Below are 16837 nucleotides of genomic sequence, written 5' to 3'. Positions count from 1 at the left end.
AATGCTGTTTCTGTACTATGATGAATTCTAAAACCTGACTGAAACTCTTCAAATAGACCATTCCTCTGCAGATGATCAGTTAGCTGTTTTACAACTACCCTTTCAAGAATTTTTGAGAGAAAAGGAAGGTTGGAGATTGGCCTATAATTAGCTAAGATAGCTGGGTCAAGTGATGGCTTTTTAAGTAATGGTTTAATTACTGCCACCTTAAAAGCCTGTGGTACATAGCCAACTAACAAAGATAGATTGATCATATTTAAGATCGAAGCATTAATTAATGGTAGGGGCTTCCTTGAGCAGCCTGGTAGGAATGGGGTCTAATAAACATGTTGATGGTTTGGAGGAAGTAACTATGAAAATAACTCATGGGGTATTATGGGGTATTGTGTGTAGAATTTTGAGGAAAAAAAATCAATTTCATCCATTTTGGATTAAGGCTGTGACATTTAAAAATGTGGAGAAGTGCAGCGCTGTTTTGCCCTCCACTCGTAACGTGTGTTCCCGAAGGGCGGCCGGTAGATGTCGCCCTCCTCCACGCAGCCCGTGAGTGTTGGTGGCCGCTCGGTTCTGATGACCGCGACGCCATTTTCAAAGGCACACCGTTTACCACAGCACACCCGCCCTGCTGGAACTATGCCGCGGGGCCGGCCTCGCAAACTGAGAGTTAAAAGCAGCGACGGAACAGGTAACAAGCACCAAAACGCAACGAATAAAAAATCCAGACTACGGGGTACCCAGAAAACAGGGTCAACGGGGTCAAAGCCGTCCTGCGCTGGACATAATAAGAGTTGATTGGAGTGTATATAGTCCCCGGATATAGTATCGCGGCTTTGCTTTGTGCGGCGACGCAGCGAGTAAGGCGGAATGATATTAATAAGGTTTCAGCGGCTCTTCTTTTTGGCTTCCAGTCTAGTTCGGTGTCCGTGAGGGAAGGAGCTGCTGCGCCGCCGGGACCGATCCCAAACTCCGCTTTTCTGCCGCTTTAGATTGGCTTTTTTAACCAGTCGTACCATGTTAGCTTGTTGTTGTGCTAACTAGCTGGCTGTGCTACCATTAGCTGGCGGCTAACGCGCTGTAAATGTTTTGATTTGTGCTGCGCCGCAGATTTTGGATCGGTTCTCTGTCACACAAGTTACCACATCCACCAAATAAAAGTAGATAAAGCTGTTTAAGAAAAAAAAATTTCGGTTCGATAATCTTTAAATTAAACGGTAGTTGTTTTGAACACAGCGACCCCACAGATGGACGTGAAACATAGCTGATAACTACAGCAAATGGTTGATCTAATTTGTTTAATTTTAGTGTTTAAAGGGTTAACTGCACGACAATAAAGCCAACTTTTGACAAATGTTTCAGTCGGTTATCAAGAAAAAACATGCCAAATGTTTTGATTAAACATAATTTAAAACCTTTTAAATTACTTTATACAAGAAGAATCAAGTCCTATATACTTTTAGCTTATTTTAACCTGGTTTAGTACTTTTCATTTGGAGACAGGACAAAATTCCAACCCCTTATTACGTGACAAATTCCAGTCTCATTTTACTTAAGAGGTTTCATCTTTTTCAAAGTATTGAGTATTGTGTTGAGGTGACATCATAGTTGTTTAAAGTAACTGTGATATTCTATTTGAAAGTGTGAAAAAAAGTAATTAAATGTGTGATGAAGTATAAATAAAAATATTTAGAATGTATATATGTGTTATTATTTTATATTGATACATATATGTTTTATATTTATTCATGAGACTGTGATTTTGTCCACTTTTGTAATAAGGGGTTGGGATTTTGTCATGGAACCATTTATGTTATTCTGTAAATGTTTTAACTCTCTGACTTTTGTACATATTTTATCTAGTATTTATTTATTGTATTTTTAAAATTATTTTACTAAAGAGCACATTAGAAATAAGTGTTTTTTGCTCTTTCATGTGTTATCCTGTTTTTTTTTTTTATGTCATATGTTTTGTATGATTCATTATTGGATAAATAAACAAAACAAAAAATGACCATGTTTTCTCCTGTATTTAAGAAATGGATTATTAGCGGTTAGCGTTTCAGACTTGTTTCAGATAACTAAATATATTCTTGCTCCAAATAATGAATCTATTTTTAAATGGATTATTTTCATATTAGTTTATTATCCTTTAGTTAATTTATCTGTATCTTTTCACCATAAATTCAATCAGTAACTTTCAACTTAGCAATTTATCATAATTTACCATTTTAAAAATCCCAAAATATACATATTAAAAAAAGGCAAGAAGAGTTTCATAGCTTTTTGTCTCATCCTGAGGCTCAAAGACAGGAAATAAAATCCTAACATATTTTAGCAGGTTGCAAATAATTATTTTCATTGCCAATTCTCAAGGTTGGCACCACATCACTTTGGCGAAGTGGCCAATCCGAAGGCAAGAATTCGTACTTCGGTGACTGGCCGTTTGGTGAAAACACACTCGGGTTGTATGCTATTCTTTTGAAATCAGCCGGTTCTCACTTGCTTCTATCAGCCGGCTGACAGATATTGTGTCCTGGAACAATGAGATTTATACACCAAGCTGACCTGAAATGAGCCATTGTACATTAAATTGACTTTATTGACCCCTTTGAAAAGTGACAAAATTACATGCATTTGTCTTTGGAATGGGTCGTTGCTTTATTTTGAAATTGCCACATCTTCAACCCAAACAAATATTATCCATAACTCAGGCACCAATAATTCCTCAGGCACCAATAATTCTGTCATACTGGGAAGCAAATAAAAGCTAAAAAATTGGTTTTCTGTTACTTATGTAATGTCAGTGTTAGGTCAATATGTTGACCCAGGTTGGATTCCCGAAATCGTTACCATTTTATGTCCTTGGACAAGGCATTTCATCAGTGTTGTCTTAGTCTACCAAGTTGTAAATGGTTACCTGTCTTGGCTGGTGAAGTATCCTGTTACGGCCTGCTGTTCCATCCAGGGGTATTTGCAGATCCGCTTCATGCTATAGAATCCGGGGAAAAACATCAGCACATATGGGCCTCAAAACCGATATAGGACTGACTTCTTCTTGAAAACAATTCTTTATTTCAGAGAAAATATAATTGTTTAAAAAAACTTGTGCAAATAAGTACTCCAAAAAGTACAGTTTTTTCTTCTAGAATCTAGAAGTAACATGGTAAATAGAAAACACCTGCACAGATCCACAAGATCTAAATTTCAGTCATTTAGAATTTTTTTATTTTTATTTTGAGATTTAAGAATTTAAGAAAAAGAATGAACAATTTTTTGGACTTTGGTGTTATGAATAAAATTAAATCCATATAAAAGCTCAGCAGTATTTGTATTTTTTTCTGGGCACTCTATGGCCTCTGCTGTTCAGCACCATGTTAAAGACAATCTGTATTTTGTAGGGTTTCTTTTTTTTAACTGCCTGTGGTGGATTTTTCTTTTAAATAAAGTTTCTGATTACTGCATTAATTCAGGCAGTGAGTGGCGGGTATATCTCATCATGTCATAATTAAGCATCTTAGCCCTTTAAGTGTATTAGCATGCTCTCTGTTGTATGTCTCATTAGATACGGAGCCCAGCGAACAAAAGGCTGACAGTTTAAGTGATGGAGAGCTCGCTGAGAAGAAATGCACAATATGCTCCCAGGTCTTTACCACTGAGAGCCAGCTGCAGAGACATCATCGTGAGCACGAGTCCAATGATAAGGCAAGTCCCACTCAGTGCTCGTAAATCTCATGTGTTTTACAAAACAGCTGATTGTAGAACAAAGTGCACTATGCTCTCTCACACACACACACACACACACACACACACACACACACACACACACACACACACACACACACACACACACACACACACACACACACACACACTCATCTTCAACAGCATAGTCTAATTAAGGGTTGCGGGGGGGGTGGCTGCTATCCCAGCAGTCATAGAGTGTGAGGCAGGGTTCACCCTGGACAGGATGCCAGTCTGTTGCAAGGCCACATATAGACAAACACAGTCACACCCACATGCACACCTATGGACAATTTAAGGTTTCCAATCCACCTAACCTGCGTGTCTTTGGATGTGGGGGGAAGCCGAAGCCCCCAGAGAAAACCCATGCAAACACTGGGAGAACACGCAAACTCCACACAGAAAGGACACAGGTGGAAATCAAACCCATGACCTTCTTGCTAAACACTAAGCCACCGTGCTGCCCGTGCTCTTCGAAATTTAAATACGAGCATTTGATGAAGAACCTGAACTTGCTGAAGTAAGGGAAAATAGGAATCAAGTATTACTGAACGTGTCAGTCAGTTCCCAATAAAGTCGATCCCAATACTGTCCCCAACAACTACTGTCCATTCGCCGGACCACTTACACCCTTGAAAATCAATGGAAAGAGCAAAGCAGTAGGGCTACAGTGTATGTATGTGTGTGTGTATATATATACTCAACAAAAATATAAACGCAACACTTTTGGTTTTGCTCCCATTTTGTATGAGATGAACTCAAAGATCCAAAACTTTTTCCACATACACAATATCACCATTTCCCTCAAATATTGTTCACAAACCAGTCTAAATCTGTGATAGTGAGCACTTCTCCTTTGCTGAGATAATCCATCCCACCTCACAGGTGTGCCATATCAAGATGCTGATTAGACACCATGATTAGTGCACAGGTGTGCCTTAGACTGCCCACAATAAAAGGCCACTCTGAAAGGTGCAGTTTTGTTTTATTGGGGGGGATACCAGTCAGTATCTGGTGTGACCACCATTTGCCTCATGCAGTGCAACACATCTCCTTCGCATAGAGTTGATTAGGTTGTCAATTGTGGCCTGTGGAATGTTGGTCCACTCCTCTTCAATGGCTGTGCGAAGTTGCGACGACGAACTGGAGTCAGGTCGAGACCCTGATAAGGACGACGAGCATGCAGATGAGCTTCCCTGAGACGGTTTCTGACAGTTTGTGCAGAAATTCTTTGGTTATGCAAACCGATTGTTTCAGCAGCTGTCCGAGTGGCTGGTCTCAGACGATCTTGGAGGTGAACATGCCGGATGTGGTGGTCCTGGGCTGGTGTGGTTACACGTGGTCTGCGGTTGTGAGACTGGTTGGATGTACTGCCAAATTCTCTGAAACACCTTTGGAGACGGCTTATGGTAGAGAAATGAACATTCAATACACGAGCAACAGCTCTGGTTGACATTCCTGCTGTCAGCATGCCAATTGCACGCTCCCTCAAATCTTGCGACATCTGTGGCATTGTGCTGTGTGATAAAACTGCACCTTCAGAGTGGCCTTTTATTGTGGGCAGTCTAAGGCACACCTGTGCACTAATCATGGTGTCTAATCAGCATCTTGGTATGGCACACCTGTGAGGTGGGATGGATTACCTCAGCAAAGGAGAAGTGCTCACTATCACAGATTTAGACTGGTTTGTGAACAATATTTGAGGGAAATGGTGATATTGTGTATGTGGAAAAAGTTTTGGATCTTTGAGTTCATCTCATACAAAATGGGAGCAAAACCAAAAGTGTTGCGTTTATATTTTTGTTGAGTGTATATATATATATATATATATATATATATATATATATATATATATATATATAAAAGTTAATTTAGTTGACGTGCCGGTGGTGCAGTAGGGTATTGCAGTCACTCATATCTGTCTGCACAAAACAAATTGGTCTGATTATTCTTTGTCCTTGAGCTTTTGGAGCAGACCGGTCAGTCATCAAAATTCTCTTCAGAAAAACACATTTTTTCAGGATGCCTACATTGGTATTGCTCAGCTAATCATTTTTCATTCCATGGTGTAAGTGATGTCATCATGAGATCCAGGGTTCCCATGGATGCCTAAAAAGTCTTAAAAGGCTTTGAATTTTGTTGATCTGAAAGTAAGGCCTTAATTGATATTAAAATCAGTCTTTCAGAAGTTTTCAAAATGTCAAGACATGAACAGTAGCATTGTATTCATGTTTTCTTCTTCTGAATATGCAGTTAAAAACATCAAAAATTAATTACAATATATATATTTTTTAATTTAATTTTTTTATAAATCAGTGGAAGCCTTTTGTGATGCCATGTAAAGCGAGATAACAGAACCAACAAACCTCTTTTGTTTGTTGCCGGAACTCTTATGGTAGTATCTCATTGGGCTGTGACTGTTGGCGAGTCTTCGGAGACATAAATTAGTGACAATTTTGGCCTGGAATCACACATGCAAACGAAGTGCTTAGGGTGGCTGTGGGCTGCTATGATGCTGTTATTATGTGAAAAGAGGCTGTATCCACAGAAGGCAAAGCCCTGTAAAAAAAAAAAAAACAATCTAGTGGAGGAGATAAAATAAAAAAAAGTGGATGTTTTGTGTGGTGACTCACTGACTTGCAGAATGATGACCAGAGTGACAGCCCGCTGCATCTTGGCAAGACAGAATATAAAATCACAGAAGATAACACAGTAAAGCATTAAACTTAATTGTGGTCCTCAAAAACCACCAAAGACAGAACAAATCCAGATTGCATGCCTTCTCCACCACTGTAGAGGACTTGTCCCTACTTGCTGCCTGTCTGCTGAACTTGCTCAGACACTTTCAGAAGTGCTGTTCCTCTCCTATCATATAAAATAAAAGTACCTGAATTATCGTTAGCTGTATCATAGTAGCTGTATCATCATGTACGTAATTATGTATCATGTAAAGTATAAATAAAGTATCATGTAAGTAAGTATGATTTTTTCTACTTCTCTAACTCTCTCTTTGCATAGCTTTGCATGAATTTCTATGTTCAGTTAGCTGTTTTTCAGTTAGCTTTATATACATTTAACTGTTTTCATAGTGATAAATACATTTTTAGATTCAGATAGTGTTATTTTAAGTAAATTTTAGATTGATATCTTTATATTCATTTAGCTATTGCATAGCTTTGCATGAATTTATATGTTCAGTTAGCTGTTTTTCAGTTAGCTTTATATACATTTAACTGTTTTCATAGCGATAAATACATTTTTAGATTCAGATAGTGTTATTTTAAGTAAATTTTAGATTGATATCTGTATATTCATTTAGCTATTTGCATAGCTTTGCATGAATTTATGTTCAGTTAGCTGTTTTTCAGTTAGCTTTATATACACTTAACTGTTTTCATAGTAATAAATACATTTTTAGATTCAGATAGTGTTATTTTATGTCAATTTTACAATTTTACTTTGTTAGCTTTATATCCATTTAGCTATTGCTTTGCATGAAATTATGTTCATAGTGATAAATACATTTTTAGATTCAGATAGTGTGATTTTAAGTACATTTTAGATTGCTAGCTTTATATTCATTTTGCATATCTTTGCATTAATTTATGTTCAGTTACCTGTTTTTCAGTTACTTTCAGATTCAGTTAGCTTTATACACACTTATCTGTTTTCATAGTGATAAAGGTTTCGACTGTGATTGTTTTAAATGCATTTAGATTTGGTTAGCTTTATATTCCCTCAGCCCCAACCAGACCCAGCAGAAGACTGCCCCTCCCTGAGCCTGGTTCTGCTGGAGGTTTCTTCCTGTTAAAAGGGAGTTTTTCCTTCCCACTGTCGCCAAGTGCTTGCTCACAGGGGGGTCATTTTGACCGTTGGGGTTTTTCTGTTTTTCTGTAATTGTTGTATGGCTCTTGCCTTACAATATAAAGCACCTTGGGGCGACTGTTTGTTGTGACTTGGCGCTATATACATAAATAAATAAATAAATAAATTTGATTTGATATTCCGTTTGATAGCTTACAAGCTATAGTTACGTTGTGCTAGATGAATTGTTTTCAGTTTAGATTGAATCAGATTTATTTTCAGTCAGTTTTAGATTGTTTCAGGTAGGTTTTCCTGGAGCTGCACTCACTTTGGTTTTGATTAGGTTGGCTTTGTGTTTTTGTTGTTGTTGTTTTACAACACAGATATTGTTTATTCAAGTATGGCAGTGATAGGTCCATGACCTATACGGGATCTAGGTGCGCCTGCCATCACAAGCCTCCCAACTGACTGGGTTATAGCAGTGGGTAGATGGGACTCATTAGCCCTGATAAGGCGGTCCAATTAGGGGAAGGAAAACCCTGATGTTAAACCCCCAGCCTGGGTTACTGCCCCCGTGCCTCCGAGGAAGGTTCTTTAGCCAGAGGCTAGGAGAAGGTCACTCTGATGTAAAACCTACAGCCTGGTGGTCACCACAGCCGTCTCAGCTTGTCTGTGCCACTGTGGAGTGCCACCTTACCTAAAGAGTGGAATTGGTGTGCGCAAGCTGATCCCCACTTTAAGCAACGAGCGCAGGCGGGAAGGAAAGCCCTGCAGCGATGGGAAGAGGCGAAAACATCAGGTGCATGATGGCACTGGGAGCTGCAGTCTCGATCCTGCATGCAGGCGGCTCAGGAGCTATGATCGTTTGATTGCTGACCCGAGACAACAGCATCATCCGGCAGGGCCCTGGGTGACCAAGCAGCCCTGTTTATGGATAGCCCTGCTTGCTCCACATGGAGACAGACCTAGAAAAGGTGGTCTAAACATGGCTTGTCTCACTAGACCCGGTTGGCTCACCGCTGCCAACGGGCATCACTACAGGCGGTGCGAAAAGAAAAACAAAGAACATGTAAATCACATGCTGGAATGTACGCACAATGATGGACTCAGACAATAGCGATCGTCCTCAAAGACGCTCAGCCTTAGTCGCCAAAGAGCTAGCAAGGCTTGACATAGACATTGCTGCACTCAGCGAGGTGCGCTTTGCAGACCAAGGGTCACTCACCGAGGAAGGTACAGGCTACACACTGTTCTGGTCAGGGAAGGCTAAAGAAGATCATCGACTCTCAGGGGTCGGGTTCATGATTAAGAGCGCCATAGCACATAGGTTACACAGTTTGCCAGTTGGACATTCTGACTGACTCATGTCACTCCGGCTCCCCATCAACAACAAGGATTTTGCCAGTATTGTTAGTGTGTATGCCCCAACCATGCAGGCCGACATCGGAGTTAAGGAGGCTTTCTATAGCGATCTGCACAACCTTCTACAGCGCGTCGACACCCAGGACAAGCTCCTCATCATGGGAGATTTCAACGCCAGAGTGGGCCGCGACTCTGATGTATGGAAGGACGTGCTAGGGAAACATGGCATAGGCAACTGTAACGACAGTGGCCGCCTGCTGCTGGAGTTCTGCTCTGCACATGACTTGATGATCACCAACAGCCTGTTCCAACAGAAAGAGAGATTCAAAGCAACCTGGAGACACCCACGCTCCAAACACTGGCACCTTCTGGACTATGTTCTGACGCGACAGCGTGATAGAAGAGACGTACTACATACCAGGGTGATGCCTAGCGCGGATTGCTATACGGATCATCGCTTGGTCCGTTCCAAGATTGCTTTCACTTTCAAGCCCCCTCCTAAGAAGAAAGGCCCACAGTTTAAGAAGCTACAAGTCCACAAGCTGCAAGACATAGACACAAAAATGGAGTTCCAGGCCAAACTAGAGGAGAGACTGGGTGGAGAAGAAGGCCTGCCTGACGACCCTGAACAAGAGTGGATGAGATTAAAGACCATCCTTCAGGAGACAGCAGCAGAAGTAGTGGGCTTCTCAGCCAGGAAAAATAAAGACTGGTTTGATGAGTCTGATGCACAGATCCAGGAACTATTAGAAAACAAACGTGCTTGCCACAAGACTTTTTTAGCTAAACCTGATGACCACTCTGCCAAGACAGCTTACTGAAATGCCTGCTCCACACTGCAAAGCAAGCTCCGCATACTGCAGAACGACTGGTGGCTAGCTTTTGCGGAGAAGACACAACAACATGCCGATGCCGGAGACATGCGCTCCTTTTATGAAGCCCTTAAGATCATCCATGGGCCAGCACATCAAGTGCAAGCACCCCTGCGCTCCTCAGACGGCTCCACCCTTCTGACGGACAAGGAAACCATTATGCAGCGTTGGTCAGAACACTTTGAAAACCTCTTCAGTGACAAGCGCACTGTGCAAGAGTCATCAATCAAGAAGACTCCCCAGGTGGAGGTGAAATGGGAACTTGATGACCCCCCAACACTTGAAGAGATCCGAAAGGCCACCACGCAGCTGAATCCAGGGAAGTCTCCTGGCATAGATGGCATCCCAGCAGAGGTGTACCAAAATGGAGGTGAGGCAGTCCTCGACAAGCTTCAGATTCTCTTCTCCAGTTGCTGGGAAAAGGAAATGGTTCCACATGACCTTCGGGATGCGGTCATTGTCTCCCTGTACAAGAACAAGGGTGACAAGTCCGACTGTTCTAATTACCGGGGCATCACTCTCCTCTCAATAGCAGGTAAGATTTTGGCTCGAGTGCTGCCCAACAGGCTTACCCCTACCATAGCGCATGAAAATACTCCTGAGAGTCAGTGCGGATTTCGGGCCAACAGGGGAACCACCGACATGATCTTCGTCCTGAGACAGATCCAGGAGAAGTGCAGAGAACAGAACATGGCCCTTTATGCAGCCTTCATAGACCTAACCAAGGCTTTTGACACAGTCAGTCGTGAGGGATGTGGAAGATTCTTGCACGCCTTGGCTGCCCTCCAAAGCTCCTCACCATCATCCGCCAGCTGCATGAAGGCCAGATGGGACAAGTGAAGTACAACAGGACTCTGTCCGGCAGCTTCCGCATCTCAAATGGCGACAAGGTTGCATCCTCGCGCCCATTCTGTTCTCCATCTTCTTCAGCATGATGCTTCGTGAGGCCAAAGAAGACTTGACAGACGGCATCTATATCCGCTTCAGAACCGACGGAAGTCTGTTTAACTTGCGGTGCCTTCTGTCCCACACTAAGATCACAGAACAGCTAATCATGGAGCTGCTCTTCGCAGATGACTGCGCCCTCGTCGCCCATACGGAGCAAGCCTTGCAGCACATTGTCAACTGTTTTGCTGAAGCAGCAAGAGCCTTCGGCCTCACCATCAGCCTGAGAAAGACTGAAGTGCTATATCAACCGGTCCCCCATACAGCATATACCCCACCCCAAATCAACATTGAGGGTACCAGCCTGAATGCAGTAGAGCACTTCACGTATCTCAGTAGTGTTATCTCAAACGACGCATCTGTTGCCAAGGACCTAGACAGTCGCCTTGCCAAGGCCAGCAGTTCTTTTGGTCGACTCTCAAAGAAAGTCTGGCAGAATCATGCACTGCGCCTTTCCACAAAAGTGCAGGTCTACAGAGCCATTGTGGTCCCTACCCTCCTGTATGGAGCTGAAACCTGGGTTCTGTATCACCAGCAGATCAGATTACTGGAACACTTTCATCAGCGTTGTCTCCGAAACATCTTCGGGATCAAGTGGCAGGACTACGTCTCAAATGAGGACATCCTTACCAGAGCCAAATTGCCCAGCATGGAGTCTATTATACTCAAACAACAGCTTCGTTGGGCAGGCCACGTAGCCAGGATGGACGATACACACATGCCGAAATTAATTCTCTTTGGCGAGCTCAAGGAAGGGAGATGAAACCAAGGGGCCCCCAAAAACCGCTATAAGGACCAGCTGAAGAAACAGCTCTCCCTTGCAGGCATTCAGCATCAGTCATGGCAGCATCTAGCTACAGATAGACTCAGCTGGCGTTCCAGCATCAAATCGGCCAGCCTGAAATTTGAGGCAGAAAGAAGTGAGGCCTCACGCCAGAAGTGTCAAAGACAGAAAGAGCGGGCAGCAGCACAAGCCCAGCCTACTCAAGTGTTCATTTGCCACAAGTGTAACAGGTCTTGTGCATCCCGCATCGGACTTTTCAGCCACGAGAGGGCTTGTAGAAAATAAACTAAAAAAAAAAAGGCCTTCCCACTATCCTCGCAAGCGAGGAAACTGCCAACAACAATATAAAAGAGTGTTTGTAAATTCCCTAATTCCCTCTGGAATGCTGTTTGCACTCTGTCACAGCCCACTGAGACACTACCTTTAAAGCAGAGACACTTTCAACAAACTGGATGTAACCTTGGTGATGTTGGTGTTAAATTTAATTTAGGCTGAAATAAAAAAAAAAGTCTTAAATCTACTGTATCTGTGCTTTAAGCTGTAGGCCTACAGTAGTTCAATAATGAAGACAAAGTGTGAAATAACCATCAAAATTTAAAAGTGGTCTTTTTTGTGAAATGTTATCATTTTAGGGATGGTTATATATCAGAGTTTCAATATTTCTGTTTGTCTCGGTTCAGTCATTGCTAGAAATTATCAGTGCACATATACTATATATGCACTGATATATCAGGGGGCATCGTTTTCGGATGCCCCCTGGATGCCTCGCAGGAGAGGTGTTCTGGGCATGTCCCATCGGGAGGAGGCCCTGGGAAAGACCCAGGACATGCTGGAGGGACTACGTCTCTCGGCTGGCTTGGGAATGCCTTGGGGTTCCCCCGGAGGAGCTGGGGGAGGTGTGTGTGGATCGGAAGGTCTGGGTGGCTTTGCTTGAGCTGTTGCCCCCGCGACCCAACTCCGGATAAAGCGGAAGAAAATGGATTGATGGAATGGATGGCTATATACTATAATGTGCTAGAGCGTAATGCTTGGGACAACAGTTGGAGGTATCTTCTTTAGTCTGCAGAAGCCTGAAACAAAGAAATTCTGTCCATTAGTTCCTGGTATTATTGAACAAGTAATATAATTATTCTATTGAAACAGAGTAGGAGATATAGCTAAGGTTTTGACACAAATAAATCAAGGACTTATTCTCAGCGTTACGCTTGCGACAGTTTTACCTTGCTTTAGAAACATGATGTTTTTTCTAGGAAATGACATTTCTACCTTTACAAAAACGTATTACTGTGTGTTTGTATGAAGCACAAACAAACACACTGACAAAATACAAGGTTATTTCTTTAACATTCAGCTTTAAATGATTTTGGGGGGAATTGATATTTTGGGGTAAATTTCATGCATATCTCTGGAACCATGTGGAATTTTCCATGAAATTTTCAATACCTGTCAAAGAGACTATAGGCAACTCACAGATAAATCTGGATGGTGCTAAATAAAATAATGGCTTGTTCATGACAAATGCAATGCAAATCAGCAGTTAGGCTTCATTATTTTTGAACTAGGCCTGTAGGAACCCTGGACGTCAGTAAACCATAGTGAAATGACGTCACTGTTCTCACCGAGGCTTGATTAGAATTGTCCGTGTTACCGGTCTCCATCTGTCCTCCTGTGTCTTTAAATGACTGTCATACTCGTACATCGCAGTGTTAAATGTGTGTGTGCGCGGCGTACACCCGCGCCAAGCTGGGACCTTTTATTTTGTGAGAAATTACATATTTCTCCTGTAATCTCGCTCCCTCTGCCTCTGCCCTTTAAAAGTCAGTAAATCTGTATGTAATTGTTCTGTTTCTCACCTTTTCATCTGCCAAATTTAGCCGCTGCCACATTTTGCCTTTCTCCCCACTTCAGTTCTATTTGCTCTTTCACCGTCAGACAGAGAATCACAGTATTAAGCCGTGTGAGAAAACATTTGTGTGTCATTTCACAGATTTGGTTTCTTTGTGATCGTGGGTGTTTTTTTTTTTTCAGGCTTGAATAGAAAATATGAGCTCATGTCATGTGACTGACCAGTTCAGTTTGGTCTTGCTTTTAAAGATGTTTTGACAGACTGAAACATAAGACTCAGCATCGCTCCTCAGTCATCAACTTCCAGGGCCGCCCTCTGGCTCCTACACTGTTCCTGCCTGGACTGGGTGTTGGGTCAGGGTGTGGAACCCAGTGACTCGGGTGCTTTTGTTGGCGAGGAAAAGCTTACTGACCTTGACTTCACAGGCGATGCTGTGATCCTTGTGGAATCAATGGAGATACTCTGACTGCAGCACTTGAGAAGCTGAATGAGAAATCAGAGTGTCTGGGTTTGAGACTGTCCTGGACCAAGACTAAGGTTCAGGCTTTTAACGGCTTCCTGGACTCAGCCATCAGAATTGTGCCTGTTTGTGGTGAAAGAGTTGAACTTGTAGAGTCGTTCACTTATTTCAGCAGTGACATAAATGTCTCTGGGTTCTTGAGAGGCACTTGAGAAGAGCTTATGCAGACATGAGGTCACTGAATGGAGGCGTTTGACTTTGTACTAGTGGAGTGGTTACTAAGAGAGTCTTGGATGAGGAGGATCACTGGCGTTGTGAGGGAGCATCGGTGACGACATTTTGGCCATGTGACCTGTTTCTCTGTACGTGATCCCGCATGCAGGTGCCTGAGTGTTGAGGATCCCAGTAGGTGGAGAAGGCAGAGGGGACGTCTACATGTCACCTGACCACAGCAGATAGATAGTTATTTTCGAGATGTGGGAATGGACCAATTTTCGTCAGGGTGATTGTCACCCAGGACCCGACATGGTTCTATGGTGTGGTGGATGCGGCAAATTGCAGCTCCCAGACTTGACTTGACAGCAGATAACAGAATATTTCAAACGAGTCTTTCAAATGGTGATACAAGTACCAAATTTGTCAGTAAAATTCCTTCGACATTACGTTTTTGAAAAAGCAGTTTGACCACTTGAGATTAAAGATGGCTGCCGATGCTGGTACAGAAATCAGTCAGTCAATCAGCATTTATTTATATACCCTTTTCAGCAGCCCAAAGGTAACCAAAGTGATTTAAAATCAAGGAGATGTGATCGTCTGCTGGGTAAGTGGTGGACTTGAGACCAAAGGATCGTCTGTTCAAACCCCCATCAGGTCACAAAGTTACTAAGGGCCTTAGTAACTTAGTTATTGGTTTTGTGTGTGTGTGTGTGTGTGTGTGTGTGTGTGTGTGTGTGTGTGTGTGTGTGTGTGTGTGTGTGTGTGTGTGTGTGTGTGTGTGCGTGCGCGCGCGTGTGTGTGTGTGAGGCATCATTGTAAAATGCTTTGAGCTTCTGATTCAGATGGAATCAGACTGCACCGTGACAAACATGTACGTGACAGTGCTTTCCTCTTTGAGATGTGAGTCCATGATGCTGTAAGTTGACTGTCGATCTCCAAAGATGTGCAAATAACTGAACATTCCAGTTGCACATTCAAACAACAATCAAATGAAAGTTTCATAGAATATGTCATGGTCTATCTCTATACACTCACGGCCACTTTATTAGGTACACCTCTTCAATTGCTTGTTAACACAAATAGTTCATCAGCCAATCACATGGCAGCAACTCTATGCATTTAAGCATCCAGACGTGGAGAAGACAACTTGCTGAAGTTCAAACTGAGCATCAGAATGAGGAAGAAAGACAATTTAAGTGACTTTGAATGTGACATGGTTGTTGTTGCCAGACCGGCTGGTCTGAGTATTTCAGAAACTGCTGATCTACTGGGATTTTCACACACAACCATCTCTAGGGTTTACAGTGAATGGTCCAAAAAAGAGAAGATATCCAGTGAGCGGCACTTGTGTGGATGAAAATGTCTCGTTGATGTCAGAGGAGAGTGGACTACTTTTCTGGGGCTGCTGCTCACTTTGGCGTCAAGATCAGTGGCTCTAAGACTGAACTCCTCTACCACCCCCCATGGGTCTACACATTGTCCTGATGTATTGATGAGTGAACCTGCCCTGACTAAGTCTGAGTGCTTTACCTACATTGGCACTTCAGTTACAAGTACAAACTCAGCTAACCTGGAAGTTGATCGCCATCTGCAAGCACCCACCAAAGCTTTCCAACCCGTCAATGACAACTCTGGTCTCAGCATGACCTCAAGAGGAAAGCAAAAGTCAAGGTGTACTGTACATTGCAGCAGTCTTGCCATCACTGCTCTACTCAGTAGAATGTCAAATCCTTGACAAACAGCACATCAAAAAACTAAATGGAACACGGCTTCATCATCCCTGCCAAAGACAAGGCATTCGCTGGGAGGACAAAACACCTGAGCCCATATCCACGAAGCATCCTAAGGCTAAAAATAGCTCCTAGTGTTGTTTTTATATATACAGGCTCGGGGAGTAACAGAATACATGTAACGGCGTTACGTAATTAGAATACAAAAAAAACGTAACTGTATTCCGCTAGTTACAGAAAAAAAGACGTATTCAGATTACAGGTATATTTAGTAAAAATGGGATTACTTCGCAGGATTACAATTTTAATGCACTTTATGATATTATCCAGGGTTCCAGCTAGCGCAAACTTCCGTTACGCTATAATTTTGGACCGTTACGATTTTCAGTACAGTGTCTGTAATCAACCGTTTCTGCAGAGCGACTCCAGTTTGAAGTGTGAATTGAAGCAATGCTTTGATTCAATGGCTCGTGACTCTTTGATTCGCTGCTCTTCAGAAGCGGTAAGTCCGCTTCTTCACCCCTCTGAAAGCCATTAAAATATCATGAGTCACTTTTGTGTGGATTAAAGTCACTAACTGGGACTCTGGTCTTGTTGCAGTCGAGAAACGAGAATCGTCCTCTGTTTTGTCACAGCTTCAAATGCTGCGCGGCTCTTTGCTGAGACAGAGTCCGCTCGGAATTAATAACGTCAAAACGAATCGCCGCTTTAAATAAAATGACACCTCTTACAAACGTTGCAATACAGACAATAAACTACAATCGACTAAAACGTTTTTTCCTCCCAAATAAAACGTCTTGCATTCTTTATAAGCCTGACCTGCAGGACATCTGCAAGAGCTCAGCTCATATGGAAAGACATTCATGCCAATAATAATGTCTGAAAGGAAATGCTTTTGACAAAAACTAACAGATTTTATTTCTGTTTATGTCCAGAGATCAAGGATCCACCATGTAGAGTTTATTATGTCCAGAGTTTAAGGATCCAGTAACCAATTTCATATTTATTTACTTTAAGACTCAATAAAATGTTGTTCAATTTCAATTTAATCAGCTTATAAAGCTCCAAATTACAACAAAA

The 16837-nt window shown here is 42.3% G+C and overlaps 1 protein-coding gene across 1 annotated transcript in view; it reads left to right on the top strand.

Annotated features, from left to right (window-relative positions):
* Positions 1–591: 591 nt before the first annotated feature.
* The window catches only part of LOC117514799 (zinc finger protein 236-like), a 240910-nt gene continuing 224664 nt past the window's right edge, over positions 592–16837 (top strand). The window contains exons 1-2 of the mRNA XM_034175391.1: positions 592–685; positions 3560–3699. Coding sequence (XP_034031282.1) covers positions 634–685; positions 3560–3699 — 192 coding nt within the window. The 5' untranslated portion in view covers positions 592–633. The remainder of the gene's footprint in view (positions 686–3559; positions 3700–16837) is intronic.

Source organism: Thalassophryne amazonica, chromosome 7, assembly GCF_902500255.1.
Source record: "Thalassophryne amazonica chromosome 7, fThaAma1.1, whole genome shotgun sequence".
In the NCBI taxonomy this organism is placed as follows: Eukaryota; Metazoa; Chordata; class Actinopteri; order Batrachoidiformes; family Batrachoididae; genus Thalassophryne; species Thalassophryne amazonica.
This window is presented reverse-complemented; position numbering and strand designations above follow the sequence as displayed.